Source organism: Podarcis pityusensis (assembly GCF_964106645.2).
Source record: "Podarcis pityusensis genome assembly, chromosome: 1".
In the NCBI taxonomy this organism is placed as follows: domain Eukaryota; kingdom Metazoa; phylum Chordata; class Lepidosauria; order Squamata; family Lacertidae; genus Podarcis; species Podarcis pityusensis.
The window spans coordinates 92,294,471-92,307,214 of record NC_138028.1 but is presented as its reverse complement, the minus strand read 5'-3'; the positions used below and the strand labels follow the sequence as shown (position 1 = coordinate 92,307,214).

The following is a 12,744-nucleotide window of genomic DNA, read 5'->3' as shown; positions in this document are numbered from 1 at the left end:
CATTTAACTGCTTCGTTAATTACTTCATAAGAAACCCTCAATCTCATTTCCTTCAAGATTTGCTAAATTAAGTAAATTAATGTCTTCCACAAAATTTGATGTAATCCATTACATAACATTTTCACGTCCGTGTAGAGTTATTTAACTTTATTTATTTAACATTTAATTTTAAAATGCTGCGATTCATTCAAAGCCTTCGGGATATGGAATGACAAGACATTCAAATGTTATAAAGATTAATTAACAGTAATCAAAAAAGTATTTTTGCTACCCCTGCACTTTCAGCATAACTGCTAGCATTTTATTCATCCTTTTCATAACAAAGTTCATGTTTTTTCTTATGCTAGGCATGACAGGGCACAAACTTCCTTAATTTTATTGACATATTTTAGATCTAACCTATTAAACCCCTTCCAGGGTTGTTGTTTGTGTGGTTTTTTGCTGCTGCCTTCTTGAAGAGCAGCTGTAGGCCATTACTACTAAGTTTATCCGAGTTTATATTGATAAATATTTATAAGTTGCATTTTACTGTCATAGACTGAACCACTTTCTAATTTTCTCAACTTTAGTTGCGTTATTTCTGTGCTCTAAGCTCCAACTCCTCCCCTAAATTCCTCATACTCCCTTATTATATGAGCAATACAATGTGAACTAATATCTAAACACTATCAGTGCAAGTTTAACTTCCATGTGCTCACATTTATCTATCAATGCACAACTGACTGTTTCTGAAACTACTTGAACACTAAAGCACAATGACAAATCTGTTTTGGGTTCACATAACTGGTCTGGCCAACTTTTGTCAACCACCAGAAAGAGAGATGCTTGTATGCTGAAAGATTTAGGACTCCTGAAAGACTTAAAAGATCTTTAATGTATAGTGATAACTATGAGAACCTTTCAGCGATGAGGTCATGCAGAGAAATGGACAGCAGATAAATTCAGGCCAGGCAAAACGAATTTCTTCTTCACCCCATAATTGATATAGAATTTGCTATTCCTTGTGATGGCTATAAGCTTTGAAAGCCTTTTAAAATAGAGGATTAGACAAATTCAGCTGACATAAAAAAAAGAAATGAAGTCCCAATGCTTATAGGCAATTTAACTCTGATCACTAGGGGTAAACAGCACGATATGGCTGTAGCATAGTGTCCTGTCTGCAAGCACTCCAACAGTATGTGACTGGCTACTGTCAGGAGACATGTTAGACTTGTTCCAGCAACACCACTTTTATGTTCTTAATCCAAGTTTCTTTAAAAAATACATTTACATATACTTATTCATAGAGCTGTCTGCTTGTGAATCTTCTTCTTTATGAAAACTACAATGAATGCCAGACAATATACTAGACATATAGACATCAATTTTGTGCTAGATGGTTCACCTTTGTTCCCTTTAAACAGCAGATTTTTTTTTCTGAATTGTGATTAGGCAGAACATTAAGGGGAAACTAAAGAAAGTTGAGAAGGTACACAAAACCTTCTAGGGAAAGAGGACACAAAAAGAATGGATGTAGTCATGCGTTTCTGTTCCAGCAGATTAAATTACCTGCTCCAAAGGTCAAATAACTGCGGCCATATTGATGAAGCATTCTGGGGACAACTGATTTTCTTCCCAAGTTGTAGTAGGAATATTTTCAGCATTCATTTACAACAGAATATATTCAAACTCTCCATAACAATGGGCATTTCTGATGCAAAAGGCAGAACTAGAGGCTCAGCCAGAGTTAGAAACTCAGATATATAAGCTAGTCACCAAATGGCACCTTAAACCAAGGTTATGGTCACTACAACAGAATGTCTAGGCACGTTGCTGTGGTGTCTTTTGCACTGAAATTTATTATTATCGTTATTGGTATACATTTCATTTCTATACAGCTTTATATTTTAAAGAAAAGATCTCAAAACAGTTAACACCACATTAAGACATCAATTGAAGCAATCCAGAATAAAACAAAATCAAGCTTCAAGGGAACTATTTCAGATTCTTCTCTAAGTGACATTCTGTTTTCCCAAATTTATTTACCAACAATTTATAGAGCTGGCCCATAGCAGAAGTACTCTAGGAAGCCAGTGTGGTGTACAGTGGTACCTTGGGTTAAGTACTAAATTCGTTCCAGAGGTCCATTCTTAACCTGAAGACCACTTTAGCTAATGGGGCCTCCTGCTGTCGCTGCACCACTGGAGCACAATTTCTGTTCTCATCCTGAAGCAAAGTTCTTAACCCGAGGTACTATTTCTGGGTTAGTGGAGTCCGTAACCTGAAGCATATGTAACCTGAAGCATATGTAACCTGAGATACCACTGTACTGGTTAAGAGTGTCAGACCAGGACCTGGTAGATCATGAAGCTCACTGGGTGACATTGGGCCAGTCACAGCCTCTACCTCACTGGTTTATTGTCGGGATTAACTGAGGAATAGGGGTGAACCATGTACAAGGGAATCCCCACTTATGCAGGGGTTCTGTTCCCAGCTGCTGCACATGTCACTAGGTGGCACGTGAATGGGAATTCCCCTGACCCTTTCAGTGCCAAAAATGGCAAGTAAGTCAGTGGAAGCGCATGTGCTGATTGTGCGCAAGTGGGGAGACACCTGTAATCCTTGGAGAAAAATGTGGGGTATATATGCAATATATAAGATATTTTGCTCACCTGCTTAAGAAAACTGGAGGGGACAGCCAAATGGAAATGCCAGTAGCCAACTTGGCATCCAGAGATCTCCACATGGCCACAGTTGGCCACATGCCAGTTGTAAAATGCACCTGGCAAATTTTGAACACTGGACCCAGAATGAAGACACCTGAGCATAGCATGATTGTGCTCCTTCCATGACTACAGGCAGCAAGATATTCCAAAAGAGCAGCACTCAACCAAGGTATGCTTCCCTTGGACAAAGGTTGCAGAATACTATATTGCTATAATAAACGAGTTTTATAACGGCGTTCCGTGTGCTGCGCTGGCTCGCCAGATGCAGCTTGTCACGCTGGCCACGTGACCCGGAAGTGTCTGCGGACAGCGCTGGCTCCCGGCCTATAGAGTGAGATGAGCGCACAACCCTAGAGTCTGGCAAGACTGGCCCGTACGGGCAGGGGTACCTTTACCTTTATTTACAAATATACAGGCAGGTGGTTCAATTTAAACACTCCAAGAAACCTCATCCATGCTTCCATATTAGATTTCTAAAGACAGTCAGCATCCCCAAAAATGCTGTGAGCTTTGGGCCCCCAAATCAGCTCTGTATGTAACTCTCTTCCTTTAGTCCCACTGGAAAAAACCCTCAAATCTATTCCTCCTTACACAGAGAGAGACACCTTGAAAGTCTAAAGTGGGAAGCCTGTTCTACATCTGAGGTTTTATCATGTGACTTAGGACACTGCACGATCAGGGTTCTAGATTGCATAATTGGCCTGTGTATGTTGGCCTATATACCACTCAATACAACATGGAGGGGAGCGGTACCAGGAGACAGCAATGTAATGCAGGGAGATGGTGTGGCCTTGTTCTTTCCCCCACGTAAGCGCCAAACACCTGAGCTATCAAAAATGTGGATGACAATGAACATGAGTAACAAACAGTGGTGCTTGGAAAGTCAGGTTTTGAGGTTGGGGTATTCTGTCCTGAATTGGGGAGAGTGAAAGAGGGCTGACTGCGAGGCCATCAGCTTTGAGTGAGAAGAGTCAGGACACCTTCTGCATCCCACTGATTCATCCACTTCCCATATCTCATAAATATCCCAACCCCATCCATTGTAACTCTGTGCTGCAATGTAAAATCCTGCGCTACATAAACAGGCAGGTTAACCTGCCAAGTTTTCTGTTACTCACCATTACTCACCTTTTCTTTTGTACAAAAAATGTGGTCCGTACAAACACACTTGCAAATGCACATACAACCACTCTAGGAGCAAGGAACAAGCATGACGAACAGCATCCTTATTTCACTAACCGTTTCGTCAAGTCTACGCCTTTAAGTCACTGAACCAGCAGAGTAGCTCACAGAATCTGGTTTCAACCAATGTGATCTACTCTGACACAGCATTAAAATATTATTATTAAGCAGCAATGACCACAGATCCAAAAAGCTACTGTAAGCACAACAAAAGGCCCGTGAAAGCTCAGAAGGAATTCTTAACTTTGCTGTGAGTCCTAGAAGATCTGCTCCCTGCCCTGCAGGCCCTTTTCTACCTGAGCTGGAAGGGTGTAGGCCTGACTGACTCCAGCTACAAAAGCTGAGGCTGCAAAACTGAGGCTGCTGAACAGACACTGGGGCCAGGGTATTGTTTTTTGGGGGTGGGGGTTAGATTGTTGCTGTGATGTTATTTTTTTTGTTTGTTTATTTTAGATCTTACGATTTCCATGGAAATTATTCAATTTGGTTGCGTATTTTTTATGTTTTATTTATTATGACTCCTTTTGCTTCATTGAAATTATGTGGGGGCTTTTCCATGTTGCTAGCCACCTTGAACATAGAATATCAGCACACCCGCTAAATAAGTAATACATTAGATGGGGAAGCAGGTCTGTACAGTATTTTAAGAAGCAGATATTCAGTAAAGTGAGCAGCTGGAGACACATCGCTTCCCTCTAGAAACTTAACCCGAGGTACCACTGTTTTTCCCATGAGATAAGTACTTAATTCATTCCGGCGGTCCGTTCTTAACCTGAAACTGTTCTTAACCTGAAGCATCACTTTAGGTAATGGGGCCTCCCGCTGCTGCCGCGCCGCCGGAGCACGATTTCTGTTCTCATCCTGAAGCAAAGTTCTTAACCCAAGGTAATATTTCTGGGTTAGCGGAGTCTGTAACCTGAAGCGTATGTAACCAGAGGTACCACTGTATGGGCTCTTTGGTGAGGAAAGATAGAGAAACTCAATAAATTAAGTAAATAACAGCATGGGACGTGGTCAAAAATGTGAACTTCAGCCCTTCTTCTAGGTACTACCCCCGTCTCTAACTAAAGCGGACTCTAATCCATGAAAGCCTGAGCCACAAATTGTTCCCCTTTTAAGACTCAGTTGTTTCTACCTAGGAGGGTTGTTGTACCGCTGCCCCCCTGCCCATCCCTTTGGGTATTTGCCCCAGATATTTAGGTGGGGTGGGAGCACTAGAAGCAGCAGGCCCCGCTCCAGGCAGCCTGCCAGCCCGCCCTCCTCTTTCCCTTACCCTTCTTGTCCATGAGCCACATGAAGAAGAAGCAGGGCACGAAGCCGATGGGCCCCCAGAAGACGAGCAGGGCGATGTCCAGCTTGGAGAAGGGGAAGGCCTGGCGGGCCGAGTTCTGGATGGGGCCCCAGGTGTTCCACAGCAGGCCCTGCGCGAAGCCCAGCAGCGAGAAGAGCAGCAGCACCAGCCAGCGCCGCCCGTACACGCGGCCGGGCAGCGGAGGCGGCGGCGGGCGCAGAGGCGCCGCGGGGACCAGCCCTGGGCTGCGGGGAGCCGCCGCCCGCGAGGCCGCTGCCGTCCTCCGGGGCTGGCCATGCGCAGGGTAGTGCTGGGGCAGCGCCGCGGGCGCCGGCGGAGGCTGCAAGAGGGGCTCCCGCTCCTCGGGGCTGCTCCAGTCCGAGCCCATCGCCTCAGGGAAGGAGACCCCCCGCCGCCCGCTTGCCTGTCGCCCGCCTGCCTAGCCGGCCGGCCGGCGTCCTAACGTAACCCCACTTCAGCGGCGGCGGCAGTAACGCAGGCAGAAGGCAGCAGCCCGGGCAGCCGCATGCGCGATTCAGCCGGGCCTCACCCGACGCCGAAGCGCCTCTCGGCACCAGGCAGCGCATAGAGAGAGGAAAAGAATAGAGCGGCGAATGGTTGCTGGCCTTGCACACGGAACTTCCTGCTTTCAGCCCGGGCGCGGTTTCACGTGGGAATGAAGCCCACCATAAGCGCTTGCACCTGAGAGAGGATGTGTGTCAGGTTAAGACACTGGCAGTCCTGTGCTTATTATAATACCCGGAGCAGACCCTCTGAAATGGCTGGCCCTTAACATAAAGCCACGTACATTGAATTCGGCGGGTCTCCTCTGAGGAGGGCTAACGTTGGGACACAGCCCTACGTTGCGGGCGTTTTCAGGGGCAGAAGCGACGGCTGTCCATTGAAGACCAAAGGGAGGGAAATGCAGGATTTTGGTGTCGCCGGGAGTGAGCGGCACGTCAACACGCACGCAGAAGATTAGTAGCGAAAACACGAGTTTATGGTCTAACGCGTGCCTTGTTTTGAGGCGGAGGCAATGTGATTGGTCTGAGTTTAATTTTTTTAAAAAAATAAAGCATTTAAAGATTTGTGTTGCTGACGCTAATGCAGTCCATCGTCCTCATATTCTGGGAATTAATATGTCGTTGGTCGTCAAGACAGCCTTACAAAGTAGCCCGCCTCGGTGCCTACTCCTTGTAGTAGTTGCGAGGAGTAAAAATTAACCCCCCCCCAAGTAGGTATAGCTCCAGATTCTTCAGGGTTTGTCCACCTATACGTGCCCATAGCTTGACCTCTCCCGCCCTTAGATTGCACAGCTCTTTGGGGAAGAGGATCCGCGCTGGTCTGCACGTGTCTGCACGTGATTTGATTACCACATCCCTGATGAGCAGCAGCTGAATACGTGAACGCATTCCACCAAGCGTTGCGCAAGCGGGAGGGGAAGAGTTTCCTATTTGGGGATATCGGTAAACACTAGTGCGCTCTGCCCAGGCTAACTCGTGACTGTTGGACGCAGCTTTGTGCTCGCGCGTTCCCCGAAGAAAAGCAAGGGCAGCAGCTGCCGTCCCACGCTTTGCAAGGCAAAACACAAACAAAAGCCACGTGATTCTGCGCCTGATCTCCCACGTGATCTCGGGGAGGGCTGGTGGTGGTGACGGCGAAACGTCGAGCCGCTGAGGGAGAAAGAGGAGGGGACCGGGGCGGTTTCTCTTTCGGAATAGGAAAGGCGAGAGAGGGAAACGATGGCAACGAGAGCAGATGCTCTGGTGGTCTCTTCGCTGCCCGGTAGGTTGCTCCTTTCTGTGCCAATATCTGTCCAGGTATCCCCGGCCGCCGAAGTATCGGATCTCACCTGCACAGGCTATCATGTCTTGGCTTCTCAATTTACGTGGGACAGACATCAGGTTAACATGCCCTTTGGTGAACCAGCTTCAACTTCGTTAAATACAATATAAGCCATCCCGACTGCAGCGCCTTCAACCCCGAGTTGAAGCCGGTGGTGGCCAAGTCGTGTTGAACAATGTAGACGTTGTGCATATTGGCTGGTGAATGTTCAGCCTGCCCATATTAACCGAGCAATGTATGAAATGCCCTGCTAATCGATTAATGGTTGCCCAGCCTTAGTTGGAGACTGTACACATTGACTGGGCTATATGCAAAATTGCCTACTGGACACACTCTCCATGCAGTTTAGAAAATGTACACTAAGGCCGGCTTTATTCTGTGTTCATCTTGCGTTCACCACAGCAAAACATACACAAACAAAAGTATAAATCCACTCTTCTCTTCACTAACTTGCTGATCAGCTAAGTGTAAGAAAAGCAGTGCTTTGAGAGGCTTTGATTCAGATATTACTTTAGATCTTGCATTCTCCCTTCTTTCCCTTAGAAAACTGGTACAATTGTCAAGCTGATCGTCACATTTAAAAAACAGAATGTTGACTGGCCATGAATATCCACCTCCATTCCAATGTCACAGCCTTCCAGGAAATGCATTGTGTTGTATTTTACATTTTTCCTGTGCTCCCCCACCCCTTGAAAAATGGTTTGGATTTGATCGTTCGTAACCAAAGTGTGGAATGATGTCCGAAGTATATGCATTTCATGCTGATAATTCTTGTGTTCAGCTGTATTGCATTATATTTTGCATTTTGCCTCTTACTTTGAATATAGATAGGAGACCTGAGCTGGTATCTAACCTTAATATGTAGAATTGTGTCCTGAATATGCACATCAAACTTAATTCTGATATTTCAAAGTTTCGAGAAGTTTCATTACAAGTCAGCAAACAAATGGAATGCTCAAATGGGCTAAACCAAAGGTCTTTCTTTGCCACGACACATAGCTATCTGATTGTAAACTGGGATGCCTGGAATATAAAAACTGCAGGAATAAGAATGACTCATTGCCTCCCCCAGAATTGCCCTTTTGTGAATGCATGTTTCCCACAATGCTTTAAGTGAATACTCCCAGCAGCCGAGAGCAGCATACTAAGGGGTAACCTTTGGCCTGTGGTCTATGTGCGCACAGTAGAGGAGGATACTGAACACAAAGCTTCCAGAAAGGACAACTCTAGTGAAACTAGTCCCCGATTGCCCAGTTATTTTCCTTGCCCATGTTTGCTTTAGGAGATCTTATCATAAGAACATAAAACAAGACTGCTGGATCAGGCCAGTGTTCCATCTAGTCCCATATCCTGGGGTCTCAATGGCCAGCTAGATGCCCGTGAGAAGCCTGCAAGGTGGACAAGAGCAAAACAGCACTCTGCCCACCTGTGATTCCCAGCAGCTGGTAGTCAGAGGCATAATTTCTTGGGTTTCAAAGTGTCTGTGGGTATGTGCAGGAAGTTTATTCTTAGAGAAAACCCTCACTGAGCCCAATCCATACCCATGTATATTGGTTGCAAGGGGAAGGATTTGCAGCAAAAATAAATTCATTATGATGTCATCTGTTGGTAAAGGCAAAAGAGAGAGCGGCTAGCCTTGCAGCAGTTAAGTGCAAACAGTGATACCTCGGGTTACAAAAGCTTCGGGTTGCAAGCACTTCAGGTTACAAACTCCGCTAACCCGGAAGTAGTACCTTGGGTTGCAAACTTTGCCCCAGGATGAGAACAGAAATCGTGTGGTTCCATTAGCGAAAGCGCACCTCAGGTTAAGAACAGTTTCGGGTTAAGAACGGACATCCAGAACGAATTAAGTTCGTAACCCGAGGTACTGATGCTGAATTTGATCATGCACATGAAGGTGCAAAAAAATAGTTCAAGTTGATGCTGATGATGCTTGAAGAACTGGCCTGTTGCCTGCATAACTCAATTTACTTCTTGCTTTTTTAATGCTGTTTTAGTTCTTCCTTCTTCCTGCTCACATGCATGTTCATGTGGAAGCAAGTCCCCATGTGGGCAATTAAACTTACTCACATTTTTACTTTTTAAATAGATGTGGTTGCTTAGTTTTATTTCTGTTTAGGTTCTCCTTCTTTGCACACATGCATGTTGATGTGGAAACAAGTTCCCCTGAGGTTAATGAATCATGCTCATATTTTTACTTTATATATTATGTTTATATCCTCTTTTGTTTCCATGGAAATCAACACGGTGTGTGTAGGGTTCCCAGGTGGTCTGTCATCCCGACCCAGCCTAGCTTAGCTTCAACAAGATAGGTGCATCATCTGCCATCAGACACTGGCAACAGTCTGATCCTATGATGAGTTCAGTATGCCTAAGTCAATTGAATCCAACTCTGCATAAGAACTGGCCACAAGTTTGTCTAGAATTGCAGCATTAGATGCAGACTTCACTAAATATTTCTCCTTTTTTTTTTTTTGTAGTTATGGCAGTTGTGACCCCCCCCCCATTCAGATCCCAATGTGATTTTATGAGAAGTTCTCCTACGATTTCCTTATTTTTATAATTTTTCTTTTCTAGTGGTTTATATCCAAACTATCTTTTAAGTGAATGGGGAAATCTGTTCATCTCATTATGTTGTATCGCCAATAGCCTACTACTGTAGTTTATGAGCGGTGTTCATAATTGATAAGTACTATCTTACACCTTCCAAGCAGTATATTCATCTCTTTGAGGTTCTAATATAGTGGTACCTCAGGTTACAGACACTCCGCTAACCCAGAAATAGTACCTTGGATTAAGAACTTTGCTTCAGGATGAGAACAGAAATTGCGGCGTGGCAGCAGAGGGAGGCTCCATTAGCTAAAGTGGTGCTTCAGGTTAAGAACAGTTTCAGGTTAAGAACGGACCACCGGAACGAATTAAGTTCTTAACCCGAGGTAGCACTGTACTGCACATTTACTAGGGAAAAGACCCCACTAAATACAGTAAGACTTGCCTGTGAGTAAACATGCATCAGGTTGAACTGTGAAGTGATTCCCTGCCCCCCGACTGGTTAGAGAACTTTTGACTTCATATTCATTAAGGGGAACTTAATGCTCACATGGTACAATGCCCAGTTTATTTAGTCCCATCAACTGGGCAATGTTTAGGTAATTTTTGGATCGGATCAATAAATAATCTGAAGCTGATTATTCACACTCACCCTGTGTTCATATTGATGAAAATACAAACACTGGTAAGTTTCCTGTGCCTGTCCCTTACCTAGTAAATAAGAAAGTAGGAAAATGAAGAATGTAAATATGAGCATGAATCACGTATTCAGTCATTTGGACTAAGCCATCTTATTTTCAATATAATCAGCTTTAAATCTCTTCCGACAGAATTAAGAGTTTAGGATAGATGTTAAATATTATTCATTTGTATTTTCCATTAATCAAATTGTAATTGAAATAACTAATTGCAATTACAGTATTTTAATTACTTTGTTTCCTAGCACTGTGGCCTGCATACAGATGTGACTCTAGTGATGTGACCTTTCTTCCCCAGTTAATTTAGCATAGCACAGCATTCCATGTGAATTTGCAGGCTATAGAGCTGTCTAAATTAGTTAATGTGGAGGAATGGTGCATTGTTGATAAACTGTTGGAAGCCAAATTAGCTTTATCTTGCAGCAAGCTGATAGCATTATTTTACTCATGGGACTAATACATCTCTAAATATGCTAATTTCACTCTTACTTCTGTTGGGTGGTATTTTTAGCATTCTCATCGTTGACATTATAATATTAATGGAAGGAGATCTCTGCTTGCTTTAGCTTGCCTCGCAGTGCAGCCCCAGAGATGTGTATCACTAGAGAAGGAAATATATATCTACACAAGAAAAGGACTGATTTGTCACCTACAAGACCTGCAGATAATCTAAAGCCTGCACTCAAGACAAACCCCATTATGAAAAGTTATGTTAAAAAGGTAGGCCTGCCATTATGGGCAAGCATTTCTGAAGCACAATGGTAGCCACGGGAGATTGTGTTTAAGATAACATTGGAATTTATCTGCTGCATTAATATCTCATGCCAATGTATATTTTTATTCTATGCACATTTACTTGGAAGTAAGCTCCATCAAGTTCAGTGGGGCATACTGCTAGTATGTTGTATATTGCACAGTTAGATTATTTCCTCCTTAGACCGAGGCACTCTTGTCACAGAGTGCTTTGGAAGCATAAACATTAATACTAAATAGGGGCACATCCATTTTCATTACATGCAGAGAGCTTATGTCACTCCAAGTTGTTGCTGGCTGTGTTGCCTGGGATTGAACTGGAGTCCCTAGACGGCAAAAGGCTTCCCATTCCTGATGTCGGCAAGAAGGGGGAGGGGAACCTGCAGTCCTATGGAAAGTGTGCAACTAATTTAATTAGGTGCACCTAACTTTGTAATATTACAGGATACATGTATCTCCTGTGTAATCTCCTATGCATTTGAAATACTGCCTTTTTACGTTGATTGAATTGCAGTGTGGCTGTGTTAGCAAGTCATAGTAAACCATAGTTTAGTGTGAGCTAAACAGATGTGAGCTTCAGGGAGCCTTGGGTGAGCACATAGTCCTTGACTCTTCTCAGACAGCTAAGATTAGGAATTAATAAGCTTTCATTTCTGTTTTTTATTAACTACAATGTTCTGTGTCCTCCAGACTTGGAACTGTAGTTAGGCAATCTTAACTTTATTTAGTTTGACTGAACCAGCTTTAGTAACAGCAGTTTGAAGCCAGCTTGTTTCAAACGTTAATGATAATCAGAGTGTACAGTTCTGGTTGCCTCACCAGCAAAAGGATGCTGTATAGCTGGAAATGGTTTGGAAAAGGGCAACTAAACTGATCGAGGGGAAAGATAAAGTACAAGTGGGAGAGAGTGCTGTTGTGCCCAGTCTTGCTTTCAGGCTTCCCATAGTTGTCTGGTTAGCCACTGTGAGAACAGTGTACCTCGGGTACCTCGGGTTACATACGCTTCAGGTTACAGACTCCACTAACCCAAAAATAGTACCTCAGGTTAAGAACTTTGCTTCAGGATGAGAATAGAAATCGCATGGCGGTGGCGCAGCAGCAGGAGGCCCCATTAGCTAAAGTGGTGCTTCAGGTTAAGAACAGTTTCAGGTTAAGAACGGATCTCCAGAACGAATTAAGTACGTAACCAGAGGTACCACTGTACTAGACTAGATTGGCCACTGGGCTGATCCAGCAGGCTCTTACGTTTGCCTGCCTAGACAAGCCACAGTTAAGCAAACTTCTTTGTCTCCTTCTGGCTACAAGGAACTAGGAAAGGGGAGCACCTGAGCCCAAGACTTGCTGTGACTCATTTCTACTTGTTCACATTCCACTAAACTATGGCTTAGTTTTTGCATGGCATGCAATCATAGCCCGTGACTTCCTGCTACAATTGTTCCTACTAGAATGCCATCTGACACTTTTCATATGCAGAGCTCTGCTGAGAGATGTTTTAATAAAAACTAAGCAGATTTGCCACAAGCAATTTAGAAAACAATAATTTAGAAGGCTTCTGATCACATGGAGTTAATTGAAGAAACTGGAACCTCTCAATATTTATACTGACATTTCTTGGATCAATAAAAATGTGATCTAGCCTCCTTGCCACATTTCTAATGTATATAGAGGTTCCACTTCTTTTCCTGACAGTCTGTGCTTTTATATAGCGTTTATGACCCAA

General features: G+C 44.0%; 2 protein-coding genes across 4 annotated transcripts in view; one reads left to right on the top strand and one right to left on the bottom strand.

Moving 5' to 3' along the window:
• SLC49A4 (solute carrier family 49 member 4) overlaps window positions 1-6,139 on the bottom strand; it is a 76,517-nt gene extending 70,378 nt beyond the window's left edge. For both annotated transcript variants that reach the window (XR_013987027.1, XM_081007761.1), the window contains exon 1: window positions 5,161-6,139. Coding sequence is in view for 1 of the 2 variants with exons in the window: in XM_081007761.1 (XP_080863887.1) it covers window positions 5,161-5,566 (406 nt within the window). In the remaining variant the exon portion in view is untranslated. The remainder of the gene's footprint in view (window positions 1-5,160) is intronic.
• A 588-nt stretch (window positions 6,140-6,727) lies between these two features.
• Window positions 6,728-12,744, top strand: part of HSPBAP1 (HSPB1 associated protein 1) — a 55,165-nt gene continuing 49,148 nt past the window's right edge. The window contains exons 1-2 of one of the 2 annotated variants that reach the window (XM_081007858.1): window positions 6,728-6,963; window positions 10,838-10,991. Coding sequence is in view for 1 of the 2 variants with exons in the window: in XM_081007856.1 (XP_080863982.1) it covers window positions 6,921-6,963 (43 nt within the window). In the remaining variant the exon portion in view is untranslated. The remainder of the gene's footprint in view (window positions 6,964-10,837; window positions 10,992-12,744) is intronic. The other variant, XM_081007856.1, reaches the window with a different exon arrangement.